We start from the raw sequence: 15319 nt of genomic DNA on the forward strand, positions 1-15319 counted from the left end.
CTGTCACTGTTTGCATTGGGCTGTTCTTAAAAGACAGAAGAATTTAGATTTCCTGAAACATAACTCCTGCTTTTTTTTCAACCTCCAATCTTTCAATTTTAGAGTAAAGTGATGTTACTTTCTCTACTTTCTTCTTTTAAGTTATACTTTGTAATATAGATTCAGAATGATACATAACTTATGCGTCTTTGTTTTAACGTTAATGCGGAATGTGTAATATTGCTTGCGTCTGTGTACCGCATTATATGAGCAAGCTCACTAGACTTGGTACTGCAAATATACATACTTAGTGTCCTAATCTTGCTACCTGATTTGGGCAGATTAAAAATTTTTTCTGTGGGTGGTGATATTTTAATTCATCGTTATGTGGTTGGCGGCTCTCTAAGATAGTGCACGTTCCTTTTGGCAGTTTGTACCCATCAGTGTGCTTTGTCTGGAGAGTGAGGCTATGTCCCAGAACCTGTCCTTTCACCACATGCAGTGACCTACTGCCATATCTGTTTGCACATCTCCTCTCCAGGTCTTTGGAAGGGAGCATCTGTCTGCTTCCTTGGCAGGACGGCAGGACCAAGGACTGCTCTGCTGCAGTCAGTGTTGCTCCCCACAATGTCATCACAGCCTGCTGCCTGGCCAAACAGCCAAGCCGGCTCCCCTCTCCTTCCCTTCCCTCCTCTCCTCCCTCCAGTTACCCCCCCCCATCTCCTTTCCACCACCCTTCCCTCCCAGGGACTCATAATCTAATGGCAGCTGGGGGAATATCCTTTCCAGACCTACAGTCTTATTAAGTCTAATTTTAGTTTTCTTTCAGACTCCTTAAAGGAAACTGAAAGCCAGCACACAACGCTACAGTGATATCAAACAGCAAAGTAGATGGCCCTGAAAAATGAATCAAAGACATTTGCTTCCTTCATGGAAGCCAGATTAGTCATCACTGGTGCTCTGCAACAAAAGGCAGTTTCTTATCTATCAGCAATTGAGTCTAAGAAACAAAATAAATGAACAAGCAGAACAGAAACAGATTCATAGATAAAGAGAGTACTGTGATGGTTGCCAGATGGGCGGGGGGCATTGGGTGAAAAGGGTGAAGGTATGAAGCAGTACAAGTTGGTAGAAGCAGTAGTTACAGAACAGTCAGGGGAATGTAAAGTGCAGCATAAGGGAATACAGTCAATAATATTCTAATAACTATGCATGGTGTCAGGTGGGTATGAGATTTATGGTGCTAATCATTTAATAAGTTATATCAAGTCTAATCACTGGGGTGTACATCTGATATTGGATGTCAACTATAGTTGAAAAATAATAAATAATTTTTAAAAAAGATTAACAACATAAAAAAACACTTCAGGACTGCTAATCTAACTGGTAGTTTCTCTCCCTTCAATCTTAATTATTTCTCCTACAACAAATTTACTCAGCAGTTTTCTAAGGTCTTATATAGTAAGACTAATTGTGCTCTTAAATGGGAGAGCTTATGTTTCATATACCTTTCTGCAGTGTTTTGCCAATTACTATTTATCCAATTGTCATGATATATTTGTGTCTGTGTTGGAGAATAAACTTTGAACTTGTCTTCACTGTTTAGAAACCGTGGTTATAAATATTTTTTCCTCAACTGAAAAAATAAAGTGCTTCAATAGACTTTCCTTTAGTTCCCATGTAACTGTTGTATGTGTTTTAATTTTGCTATTTTTTTTAAAAAAAAGATAATTTCAACTCTAATAAGTGTCCCTTTTGTGTTCTCTGAATGCTTTTGAATTCAAAAGAATACCTATAATTTTCCTGTCCTGATATACTTCTTTTCTCATTCACGGATTTTAATCTAAATATGAAAGAATGAGGCCTAATTCTTATAAGTCATTGAGTAATATATTGAATAAAGATTACAGTTAATTACTAGAAAACAAAGCAGCTTGCAATGTTTTCACCTCCAAGTCAATATAGCGTGATACATATTTCAAATATAATTTATTTTTCACCTCCTGTCAACTTTGTTGAATATTCCTGCAGCTCCTTTTTAAAGATTTATTAACTAGCATCCTCAGTTTCTCTTACATCTGCTTGTCTAGTGCTGCCCTCTGCCGACTCTTTCTTAAATTACGTGCCATAGATGTTTACAGTTTTGCCTGAGGGGAGAGAGAAATGAAACTATTTTTAAAGTGTATGCCAAAGAGTTAGTTTTATATATTTTATGTTTTTTCAGCAGGCCAGTAACACCTTAAGTCCATAGCATATTTCATTCTAGAATACTTCCGGGGAGAGGAGTATTAATCCTGGTTCGGGTGTTCAGGTATGCGTGCCTCCGATCAACCAGCTGCCTCGCTATGTTTCCTGGCTGGGCTGAATAGAGGTGGCAGAGAGGAATTTTGCCCTTTAGACAAAGGTTTTCCTTATGGCATACTCCTTTTTCTTTTCCTTTCCAGATGCGGGTCTCACTGAAAGGCCTCTGGAGCCTTCTGTCTTGCTCGCAGGCTGAAGTCAGAATTGCTTCTTGGAGGCCATAGGCCAACACTACATCGCTCATCCCTGGTAGCATCCCTGGCTGCTTGTAGAAAGAGACAGAGAAAGGAGAAGGCGAGTCTTCTTTTCCTGACATTTCACTCCTATCAGTGAATCCTGGAGCTGCAGTCTTCTTTGAAACCCACCTGATAGGTGTCCACATGCGGCAGGATGTATTTGAGAGAAAGATAACTAGTATCTGGTATGTGGCAGTTGCCTTGAACCTGAGAGAGATTTCTAATTTGGTATCAGTATAGAGCGCTCTGGGGGGAGAAACTGTGAAGAAGTAGAAGGGAAAATATATCTACTCTGCACCTACTACACATGCACAATGCTGTTCTATCACAAATGTGACTTATTCTCATAATCACCCTGTTTGTGAGATGGACTGTTGTCCCAATTTAAAGATGGTGGAACTATGGCCTAGAAAGATTTAATAACGTCACACAGACGCACAGGTTAAACTGGTTGAAATCTAGGTTGACCTGACTGCAAGGCCTAGGATCCTTCGAGAACATCATGAGCTTGTGGGATAAGAGGAAAAGGACCAGATTACTGGATTGGGGTGGGGGGTATTGTTGGTTCAGTGGCCGAATTAATTCTGGACCATGCTTTTGACTTGGTCCATTGATGCTTTCCTGAATGACGCTGCTCTGCACTGTAATGCAGGGCAGAGATGGGGCAGGAAGGGTCAGTGGGCAAGGGCGGTACCACCATGCTGAATCTCAGCATACTTGAGCACTCTGTGACATCCTAGGCTAGGCATCGTGGGTCATTACAAGCAATAAGATAGACACTCAAGGAATACTGCAAATAGAACAGAACAGAACAAAATGGAACAGAACAGAATAGAACAAAATACAACCAATACTTTACTGGAACTTGCTTGTCTGCTTTTTTGATTTTCATAAGAGAGGTATTATGGACAATTCTGGGAAACAGAAAGAACAGGGAGACAAGGAGATCATACTCTCCTGAACTTGGAATATATCCTTTTGCAGAGGGAGAGAGAGGAGTAACATGGGGGGGGGGGGTGCTTTAACAATATTTGTAAGTTTTATTCTTTTAAAAAATATGGAAATCGCTGTAGATACTTGTTAAATCTCTGTGATGAGCATAGAAATGTCTGCTACAATATTTTTATAGTATCCTACTGGAAATATTTTATAATTAAAGATTACAACACTAAAAAGGGGCAGACATGATTCTACCCACTATCTTTTCTCTTTTACAGGTGACACAGTGTGAGGAAAGCCCCTGACAAGGACTGTCAAGTTTCAAAGTGGGTCAGGAATCACCTCTCACTTCATAAACTGAGTAGCTCTGAAATGTTTTTTCAATCAAAAGCAGTAAATAGCCTTTAAGTATCCCATGAAGCTCATCTTGGAGTGTTATTGCCTCAGTTATCTTTCATGTGTGAGATTAGAGCTCCTACAACAACAAAAGGTATATGTAAACTGTCCTCTCCAGTATACAGCCAGAGGGGGAAAATAAGATTAAAGTCACATGAATTTATGGAATAACAGAGTCTTTCATTAAAATCATGCAATTTAGTTGAAAGAGTTTCATAGCATTCTACAGGCTTTCTACAGTTTGAAAACTATCATTCTGGGAAAGGAAATACAAGACTAGGGTCAGAGTTAACATTTCTACCATCCTTTCTATGATTTAGAGCACATTTTTATACATCACCTCAATTGATTATCTCCACTTCTCTGAGAAGGAACAGAAACAAAGAAGTTAAGTGATTCACTTTACTACAGACCAGGCCTTTCGCCCAGGTCCCGTACGTCCTATCTAGAGAGTTGTTCCCACTCATCCCTCCATGTCTGCTCCGACCTCCCATGTCTCATGACTTCTGGAAGCTGACATACCTGTTCGTGAGACCATGTCCTTTCAGAACCATCCTTGACACAGATGTCCAGCCGTAGCTCGGTCCCCGTGGCTCCATGCTTGCTGTCCACACAGAGATTGGCTGCCACATTTCGAATCTGGTGAAAGAAGGAAGAATGAGCCTGAGGCCATTTTTTATTTTACCTCTAGCTCCTGACAGTTCTGGTATAGATTCAGTTGTTGACTTTTTTTTTTGCATGTCATTTCACGTTATTGAAGGATACCTTAAATGTATGTGCAATTTATGGAGAAAGCAGAGAAGTAAAAATAAGATGGTTTGGTCAACATATAGCAGAACATGAGATGGTTGAACAGCAAAACTGTGGCTGACTGCAGCCAAAGAATGTGTGATATGCAACATAAGGAGCAGCGTAAAGCTCCTAACTTTTCTAAATTGGGAGGATTTTCTTCTTCAGTTAGTTTTTAACATGGAATTTATTATCTTCTTGCTCAACAGCATCTTCTACCGTTTCCACCTTAGCTGGGGGAGAGATCCACTGTGAGGCAGGTGGAACAGGTAAAGTATGGGATAAAAGAGAGGGCGCACTGCATGGTCTGGGCAGGACATGGTGACCCTGGCACTCCAGTTTGTCTGGCTGATAAGTGAAAAAATGTCACCCTAAAGTATTAGCAAAATAGAAAAGACAGTGCTATTGGTACAATCCTATGCTGGACAAAGATTTTCTATGTAAAGTCTGATCTGAAAATTTTCAGAATTAAAATAAAGACTGATGATTCTTTACAATTCTTACATTAACACTGATATAAGGAACTGACTGGTGGTGGGGAAAGGGTGAACTATGAGAAGTATCGATAGCAAAAACAGCAACAGAAAGTGTGGACACAGGCATGTCCCTTTGTCAAATCTTCCTGCCTGAAGATATCACCAATTTTCCTGATGTGTTAGCGTCAGAAACACATCCTGTAGTAGAGTTGGATATTGTTTATAGTGTGTTACTTAGGTGTATAAGCTCAACTATCTTAATCCTTTTGATACCTTTGTATAGTCCTGGACTATAATAATCCCTTAGGTATTGTTAAGAATAGGAACAAGGACAGGACGTACTCAGGTGATCACTTTTTTTTTTTTTTTTAGGATGGGGAAATCTTTTATTTTCAGTTTTAATCACAATTTAAAAATTTATCATTAGGAAACCAAATTGTACTGTTGTTTTTTTTTTTGTTTTTTTTTTTTGTAATTTTCCGAAGTTAGAAGCAGGAAGGCAGTCAGACAGACTCCTACATGTGCCTACTGGGATTCACCTGGCATGCCCACCAGTGGGTGATGCTCTGCCCATCTGGGGCGTTGCTCTTTTGCAGCTGGAGACATTCTAGCACCTGAGGCAGAGGCCATGGAGCTGTCCTCAGTGCCCGGGCCAACTTTGCTCCTACGGAGCCTTAGCTGCGGGAGGGGAAGAGAGAGAGAGGAAAGAAAGAGGGAAGGGTGGAGAAGCATATGGCGCTTCTCCTGTGTGCCCTGGCTGGAAATCGAACCCGGGACTTCCACATGCTGGGCCGATGCTCTACCACTGAGCCAACCAGCCAGGGCCCTCAGCTGATCATTTTAGAGATGGTTCTTTTGCCCAGAATGAGTAAGGAGTAGGGAGTTTGTCCATGACAGAAGATGCCTGACCTGAGCCTATTCTTATTGGGAGAGGAGGAGGCAATGAAGCCCGGAAAGGTTGTTGGGAAACAGACTGGGTACCATGAAAGGAATAATGATGCTGGCGGAGGTAGTGGTGGGGAGGGCCATTTCACACTGCACCTACTTTGGAAGTAGAGGTTGGGATGATGGCATTCAGAAAGGAGTTGATGTGGGTAGGTATCAGCTTCTTATTCTCGAAATTTGGCCATAGCTTGGGTTCATCTTGCCTTGCTGGACCCCTACTTTCAGGAGTCCCTGATGACAGGGAATGTGAAATAATATAGGGTACAGGGCAACAGTTCTTACCTAGTTTGGCCTACGGACCTCTCTGAGAATCCAAGAAACGCTATGGAACCTTGTGTAAAAACAAGTGGAGTGTAAGTAAATACATCCAATTACGTTTGCACATTTTCCTGCAACGCACAGACCTCAGATTTAAGCCCCGAATTAGGGGAAATGCTTGTGTCCTCCCCCTTGCAAACTAATCACATTCCTCCACTTAGTAGCCTGGGAAACCCTGGAAGACAGGGAACAAACTTGGTTGGTGTCCAGATCTTTGACCTTTTCTCCACCTTCTTCAAACAAGTCCTGGGAAGGAACACTTTTGTGAAATTTGGGAAGCCAACCTTAAATTAAAATGTGCCTTTTGTAAAAGCAATGCCTTGCTGTGTGAGAGTTTCTTTGGTGAAACAGAAACCCTCAGAAAGTCAGGTTTGATGATTTTGCTCTCACTGTCTTGAGCCTGGGACATTCTGTCAAGCTCATTTGATCTCCTTATCTGAGTGCAGGGTGTGGGTTTCCAACGCTGTCTTTAATCTGCTAGCTGCCTCACAGGGCTTGGGGCTGGGCTGTCTTTTCCTTCTCGGGTCCTTTAAGTCGCAGACACTCTTCTTATTAGCGGAACCGGTATTACTATAGTTTAGGCCAGAGACAGCTTCAGGGCAGCGTGCCTCCTTCTGCTTGCATCCAGGAGCCTGAATTACATTTTGGAAAAGACAGCTGCCTCCAGGTTGATGGCAGCTTGTTCCTCTTTGTCAGCTGGCACGGTGCCCACTCACTGGAGGGGCTCTGCTCTTGGAGAAGAAGGATGTGGGGAAGAAAGGGACAAACGCAGGCCAAGGACGCGGACGGGCAAACCCGCCAAATCCGCCCGTGGACCCCCACCAAAACCTATCAGAGGGCCTTGTTCTGTTTCTAAATGCTGCGAGCGCCCAGGGCTCTGGCAGGCGTGGAGGAAGCCCGTTTACTAAACTCTTGAATTTTCTAAATCCTCACTCACACTGCATCTGCGGAGACAATGGGATGAACCTCGTTGGAAGCCAAGTTTCGAGTTTCAAAGGCATAATCGTCTACATCTGTGTCAATTCCCGAAAAGAGCGGTGCCAGGGAGGAACTGCCGCGGGTTTATCGCGGGGTGCAGCCTCGGAGACCGGACCGCCCCCTCGCTTCTCGCCCTTCGCTTTTCATCCCCAACTCCGCAGCCCCGGGGCACAGCCTCCCCTCCTGCTCACAAACACAGCTCCATCGGAATAAGCAGGGGAAGGAAATGCCAATAGCATTCACTCTAATACGTGTTTATTCATCTGAACACAGTTAAAAAAAAAAAGTAGACCAGAAAAATCTAGAAATGGTTTACATTTTTCAACACCGTTTGGTATCTGTGGCTGAAGGCAGAACAGTTGACAGGCAGACACACGCTCCAAGTCCAGGACACAGAGCTGACCGGGTCTATGACAGGGTAGATCATTTCAGGCTCAGTTCCTTGATGTCCAGCTTCAGGGGGTGACATCATTAAAATTGTGTCAAGGAATCCTGAGAGACACTGAACATTTTGAGAAAGTAAAGGTAGTGCTTCGCTAGGAAGGGGAAGGGAGAGAGAGGAAAATGGGGCACAAGGAATCAGGACGTGTGACAGGATTACAGAGAAAATCCCTTTATGGGTGAGGATTAGGGAAAGGTCATGCGGAGAGTAGAAGAATTTTTAGGTATGCAAGAGAAGTCAGGTTCCTCCTGACCATTGCTTTTCTTTTCTTCTCCCCAACACGGGAGGTTTTCTAAAGGAGGGACAAGAGAAAGGGAGTGTGCTGTGGCTGGATGGCTCAGTGGATCAAGTGTCTATCCAGCACGTCAGAGGTTGCAGGTTCGACCTCTGACCTCTGGTCAGGGCACATACAAGAAGGGAGCAATGAGTACGCAACTAAATGGAACAACTAAGTGGAACAATGAGTTGATGCTTTTCTCTCTCTCTCTCAAATCAATGGAATATTAAAAAAACAAAAAGAAAGGTAGTGTGATGTAAATATCAAGGTAGCTAGTACGTGTGCGATAGGAATTCAATTGGTTGTTAGAGGGAAAAACCTCAGTTTAAGAAATAAGGAAACAGTTTGCTAATTCTCCAATAGCCTTGGGGGACTTTCACTAAGAAGTAGTGGGTTCATGATCATTCGACAAATATTTATTTAGTATTTACTATGTCCTAGGCACTATGCTAGACACTGGGTATACAGTGAGAAATGAAGAATTGGTCCCCTCCTATATGCAGATTTTAGTCCAATGAAGACATTGAGAGTGGAAGAAAGGATTGAGACTCCCAATATTTCTGGCCATGAATTTTTAATGCTGCAAAAGGAATCAAAATGCTTCCCTTTTCATGGTCTGTAGCTGATTTTAGACTGTAAATCGATGTGCAGATCAAGAAAGATAGAAAACACCAGTGTAGTAGGGACAGAGACCTGAATGGGGACAGAGCAGGTCTGGGCTCCGCTCACCAGACACAAATGAGTTTCCCTGTAATCTCAGCCACACACTTCTTTTCAAAGCTCCATTTATCCATTTATAAAAAGTCAATGTTGAAGGAATGCTTCTAAATTAAAGGTGCTTTGAGATGTACTGATGGAGATTCAAAGACAGAGGAAAAACAACTTCTTTCAAGGAGCCTACAGTCTTAGTGGGGAGACATCACTTTGAAGGCATTTTATTAGATTACTAAACACTAAGTGAGAGCTGAAGACGAAATAATCAATTCTGAGCAAGACAGCGTTGGGACCCTTTGTAGAACTGGTAACTTTGGAGGGGCCTCTGGAGGACAAGGAGGATTGACTCTAGAGAGTGAAATGACAGGACAACATTGTAGCCTTAGGGGTTTGAAATGCACATACACACGGAGATTTGACAGTGCTAGACATTTTTTAGGTATAACGTTTGTAAAATGAGGACAATCATGTCTTAGAGGGTAGCTGTGAAGATTAAATTGATATTTGCAAGGTGCTTGCACAGTGTCTGGTATACTGTAGGTGGGCAGCAAATGTTAGCTATTCATTTTTTTTTTTCAGCTGAATCCACTGTATTGGTAAATGGGGTAATGTCATAGATCACATTTCTATTAAACGATGAAATGTCCCATAAAGCTTTTCAAATTCAAAGAGACCATAACTGAACAAGCTGTGGCCTATAACCTATTTTTCAGTCTGGATCACCTGTTAATCTTTTTTTTTTTCTTTTTTTTTTTTTTCAGAGAGAGGGAGGGATAGACAGGGACAGACAGACAGGAACGGAGAGAGATGAGAAGCATCAGTCATTAGTTTTTCATTGCGTGTTGCAACACCTTAGTTGTTCATTGATTGCTTTCTCATATGTGCCTTGACCGCGGGGCTTCAGCAGACCGAGTAACCCCTTGCTGGAGCCAGCAACCTTGGGTTCAAGCAGGTGAGCATTTTTTTTTGCTCAAACCAGATGAGCCCGCGCTCAATCTGGTGACCTTGGGGTCTCGAACCTGGGTCCTCTGCATCCCAGTCCAATGCTCTATCCACTGTGCCACCGCCTGGTCAGGCCACCTGTTAATCTTGATAATGTCATAAGCAGCCACTCAAGATCTCAGTCTGGCAAGTTGGATGTCACCCTAGGTCACCCATATTCCCCACCCCAATCAATTAGCCAACTGTTGATTCTAGCCCTGCATGAATGTCCCACCCCTTTCCTCTTCAGTCTTACACACCTTTAGCACCCCCTCATGGGCTTTAAAAAATTGTAGTAAAATATACTTAATATGAATTTTGCCTTTTAACCATTTTTAAGTGTAAAATTCAATCACATTAAATATATTTAAAATTTTGTATAACCATCACCACTATCTATTTTCAAGATGTTTCACCACCCAGAATAGCAGCTCTATGAGCATTAAGCAATAACTTGCTCATTTCCCTCGCTCCTGGTAACCTCTATTCTGCCAACTCTACGAATTTGCTTGTTCTAGATACCTCTGATAAGTGGACCACACATTTTTGTCCTCTTGTGCCATACTTATTTCACTTAATGTAATGCTTTAAGGTTTATCTACATTGTAGCATGTATCAGAACTTCATTACTTTTTAAGGCTGAATAATATTCCATTGTATCGAATATCCCTATCTCTCTATATCTAATTCTATATCTATCACATTTGGTCTTTCCATTCATCTATTGATGGATACTTGGGTTGCTTGCATATTTTGGCTATTGTAAACAGTGACACTGTAAACTTTGGTATACAACTTGTTTTCAGTTCTTTTGGTTATACATCTTGGAGTGAAATTGCTGGGTGATATGCTAATTCTATGTTTATCTTTTGAGGAACCACCATACTGTTTTTCATAGAGGCCATACATACCATTTTACATTCTGACTAGCGTTGTACAAAGGTTCTAATTTGTTCACATCCTTGTCAACACTTGCTGTTTTCTGTTTTTGAGAATAGCCGTGCTGGGGAGTGTAAAGTGGTATCTCATGGTTTTGATTTGCATTTTTCTAATGACTAATGATGTTGAACACCTTTTCATGTGTTTACTGGGCATTTGGATGTCTTCTATGGGAAAATTTTTATTCAAGTTTTTTGCCTATTTTAAAATTTGGGTGTTTGCTTTATGTTGTTGTTCAGCTTAGGAGCTGTTAATATATTCTGAATATTAATCTCTTATCAGAAATGCAGTTGTTCCCTGACCAGGCAGTGGCATAGTGGATAAAGCATGAGACTGGGATGCAGAGGACCCAGGTTCAAAATCCCAAGGTCACTGGCTTGAGTGCGGGCTCAAATGGCTTGAGCATGGGCTTACCAGCTTGAGTGTGGGGTCACTGGCTTGAGCATGGGGTCATAGACATGACCCCAGGGTCATTGGCTTGAGCCCAAGGTCGCTGGCTTGAGCAAGGGATTGCTTTGCTGTAGCCCCCTGGTCAAGGCATGTATGAGAAAGCAATCAATGAACAACTAAGGAGACTAAGGAGCCACAACAAAGAATTGATGCTTTTCATCTCCCTTGCTATCTGCCTCTCCCTCCCTGTCCCTCTTTCTGTCTTTCTGTCTCTGTCCACAAAAAAAGAAATGCAGTTGCAAATATGTTCTTCTATTTTGTAGTTTCTTTTTATTAACAGTGTCTTGAAACACAAAAATTTTTATTTTTAATCAAGTTCAATTTATCTATTCTTTTTGTTTGTTGCCTCATTTTGGTGTCATATTTAAGAACCCATTGCAAAATCGAATGCCATAAAGATTTTCCTTATGTTTTATTGTAAGAATTTTATAATTTGTAATGTTTAGGTTTTTGGACCATTTTGAATTAAAATTTGTTTATGATGAAAAGTTCCACCCTCATTCTTTTGCATGTGGATGTTTGCTATGGCTGCTGTAACACTGTACCACAAACAGAGGGACATAAACAATAGAAATTTATTGTCTCACAATTCTGGAAGCTAGAGTTCTGAGGTCAAGGTATTGTTAGGGTTAATTCCTTCTGTCAGAGTAATGACAGGGTATATGTTCCATGCCTTTCTCCTAGTTTCTGGCGGTTTGTGGCAATCTTTGGCCTTATTTGGCTTGCAGATATATCACTGATTTCTTCATGTTCACATAACCATCCCCTTGAAAATATATATATCTGTGTCTAAATTTTCTTTTTTTTAAAAAAAAGACATCAGTCTTTATAGGGTTTGTACTCCAGTATAACTTCATCTTAACTAATTATATCCATAAGAACCTTTTTTCCAAATAAGGTTACATTCTGAGGTACTAGGGATTAGCACTCTAGCCTATGAATTCTGGGGTATATCATTCAACCCATGAACAGTGTACATCAGAATTCTCCCAGCACCATTGTTTGAACCACTTTCCCTTTTCCTATTTAGTCATATTGACACTCTGTCAAAAAATAATTGACCACATAAGTGAGGAATTAATTTTGGGGGTCTTTATTCTATTCCATTGATAAATGTTATAAATATCTGTTCATGTGCATGTACTATACTTTTCCCCAGCTTTATTCAGAAATTATAATATATATAAACTATAGGTGTGCAAAGTGATGATTTGATATACATATATATTTGTGAAATGGTTATCACAATAAGGTTAGTTAACACCTTCAATCCCTTACATAATTACTTTTTTATGGTTATAACATTTAAGATTTACCATCTAAAAACTTTCAAGTATATAATACAGTATTGTTAATTATAATCACCATGTTGTACATTATATCCCTAGAACTTATTCATCTTATAGCTGTAAGTTTACACCCTTTGATCAACACTCCCTTATTATCCTTGTCACCCAGTCCTGGAAACCACCATTCTGTTCTCTATTCCTATAAATTTAGCATTTTTAGATTTCACATATAAATGAGAGCAAAGGATATTTGTCTTTCTTTGTCTGACTTTTTTCACTTAGCATAATGCCCACAAGGTCTACCCATATTTCTCAAAAGAAAGGATTTTCTTATTTTCTGTGACTGAATAGTATTCTATTGTGTGTGTGTGTGTGTGTGTATATATATATATATATATATATATATATATATTTCAATCTTTATCCTTCCATCCATTGATGGACACTTCGGTTGTTTCCATTGTCTTGGCTATAGTAATAATGCTACAGTGATCATGTGGGGGGGTAGGGTACAGATATCTTGTTAAGAGAGTGATTTTACTTTCTTTGAATATATACCTAGAAGTGGGATTACTTGATCATATGTGCACACTGTTTTTGATTACTGTAGCTTTGTATTAAGTTTTAAAGTCAGGAAATCTGAGTCCTTTGATTTTGTTCTTCTTTTCAAAATTGTTTTGGCTATCAGGGTTCCTTCAGAGTACATATGAGTTTTAGAATGAGGTTTTTTTTTGCTGCAAAAAATTCGATTGGAGTTTTGATAGAGGTTGCATTGAATCTGTAGATGTCTTTGAGTAGAACTGACATTATTTTAGGTTAGTATTAACAAAATTGTCTTCAAATCTATAAACCTGGCATGCCTTTCCATTTAGTTAGCTCTCTTAAGATTTCTATCTATAATGTTTTCTAGTTCTCAGTGTACATGTATTTTGCCTTATAGGTTAAATTTATTCTATATCTACTTATTTTTAGAGAAAAATATAATATATATAAGAATATCAATTCTAGAATTAGGCTGCCCAGATTTAGAGTTTGATTTTACCATACTAGTTATTTGATTTTATGCAAGTTACTTAGGTAATTTCTTTTGCTTTCAGTTACCTCTTTTGTAAAATGATAATAATAATAATAATAATACAAAATAAAATAAATGAAGATAATGATAACTGCCTGAAAAATTTGATATGAGGATTAAATAAGATTATATATATAATCATATATATATATTGCTATATTAGTATTTGGCCTATATTAAATGTTAGCTTTATAGTAATACTAGTCATGGTGGTATTGAGATGCAGTGAGAAATGATATTGGGAGATAGATTACTGTCATATTTGAAGGGTCTGAGGTATTAAAATAGGGATTATAGACCTTGTTCTGCTGGCAAAGGGAATTATTAGGATTATTGGGAAGAAAAACTGTCTAAAATCAGAAAAACTGATTTTAGACAATAAATTCTGGTGTTAATGGGAAAGCTGGGTGGAGAGTCATGCAGTTGTAAGCATGGGTACTCGCTCTCATCGAAAATGAGAATCTGGAGTATTGTAGTGATAGCATTAGAAAATAGCCAAAGAATGTATATATTCAAAGGAAGACATGTATCCCAGATGCATTTTTCAGAGAGCATTTAGAGGTCTTGACAACTGTTTACATGTAGATAATGAAGAAGACATGCTGAATTTGAGATATTTTTATGACATCTATATACAGACATATAGAAATCTGGAATTTTGAAAAGAGGTCAGGGTAAGAAATACAGATTTAGAAATTACCTGTTGTGCTGATTGTTAACATATTACCTCTTAACTCCAAACTTATCCCTCTTTGCCTTGCTTTGTGATGCTCAAGATGAACTTTGTAGACATTTTTTTTTTTTTTGCCAACAGCTACAATTTTAGATTTCATATAGAGGGTGCTAAAGAAACACTCTGAGGGTAGAGCAGGAGGCAGGGTCTTTCCCTCTTTTGTGTGTATACTGTTTTCCCACAGATCACATGTTTATAGCAGCCACACAGTGTCAAATGAGGTCTCTCGCCTTGGTGGTGAGAGGGAGGAGGGCTCTTCTGAGTCTCTAAGCTCTGGCTTTGCTCACATCCCCTCAGCCTTACCTGTGGTTCCTGCTTTCTGAAGTTGCTACTTCTGTACTCTTGAGAGTCTTTTTAAATCCTTCTCCTAGTTAACAATTTTCTTTAAAATTTATTTGTTCAAATTACTGATGTGATTTCTCTCTTTGGATGGGACCCGAACTGATGTGACCACATATGAGTAATAACTGAAGTCAATGAAAGATACGCTATCACACAAGCAAAGATTTTGACTAGGATTGATGATGGAAATTTGGGGAAAGTTTTCATTAGGAAATGGGCAAAGAAAGGAGGTAGGAGAAAGAAAGGGAAAGTAAGAAGAGAACCAGAAAGAAGACAGAGATAAGAGTTTCAAGAACTGTGTGTGAGTGTGAGTGAGTGTGTGTGTGTGTTTGTGTGTGTGTGTTGGAAGAGGGCAGGGTCAAGTGTCAAATTCCATAGAGTGGTCAAGTTGGAGGAGCTGGCAGTTAGGAAGTCACTAGCGGCCTATTCAAGAACAGTTGCTATGGTATAGTGAGTGAAGGCAGAAGACAGATGCCAAGTAGACTGAGGAAAATTGGGAGGTAAAGGTTAGAGTCAACAAATGGAAGCTTTTCTTTCAAGAAGCTTCATAGTGATGGGAAAGCCAGATACAGGGGAAAGGCAGAACTAAAAGGAAATGGCATTTTGGGGATGAGGAGACTTAAGTTGAGAATTATATTTAAGACCTACCCTAAATTCATTTGAGACTCAAAAAAAAATTGAAGTACTTATAGAAATTAAAAACAGTACATATGGAGATTA

General features: G+C 39.8%; 1 protein-coding gene across 3 annotated transcripts in view; it reads right to left on the reverse strand.

The window, feature by feature from the left end:
* The window catches only part of GALNTL6 (polypeptide N-acetylgalactosaminyltransferase like 6), a 1198495-nt gene that overhangs the window by 22136 nt on the left and 1161040 nt on the right, over positions 1 to 15319 (reverse strand). For all 3 annotated transcript variants that reach the window (XM_066279164.1, XM_066279174.1, XM_066279184.1), the window contains one exon: positions 4374 to 4490. In XM_066279164.1, the coding sequence (XP_066135261.1) occupies positions 4374 to 4490 (117 nt within the window). The remainder of the gene's footprint in view (positions 1 to 4373; positions 4491 to 15319) is intronic.

Source organism: Saccopteryx bilineata, chromosome 1 (assembly GCF_036850765.1).
Source record: "Saccopteryx bilineata isolate mSacBil1 chromosome 1, mSacBil1_pri_phased_curated, whole genome shotgun sequence".
Taxonomy (NCBI): Eukaryota; Metazoa; Chordata; class Mammalia; order Chiroptera; family Emballonuridae; genus Saccopteryx; species Saccopteryx bilineata.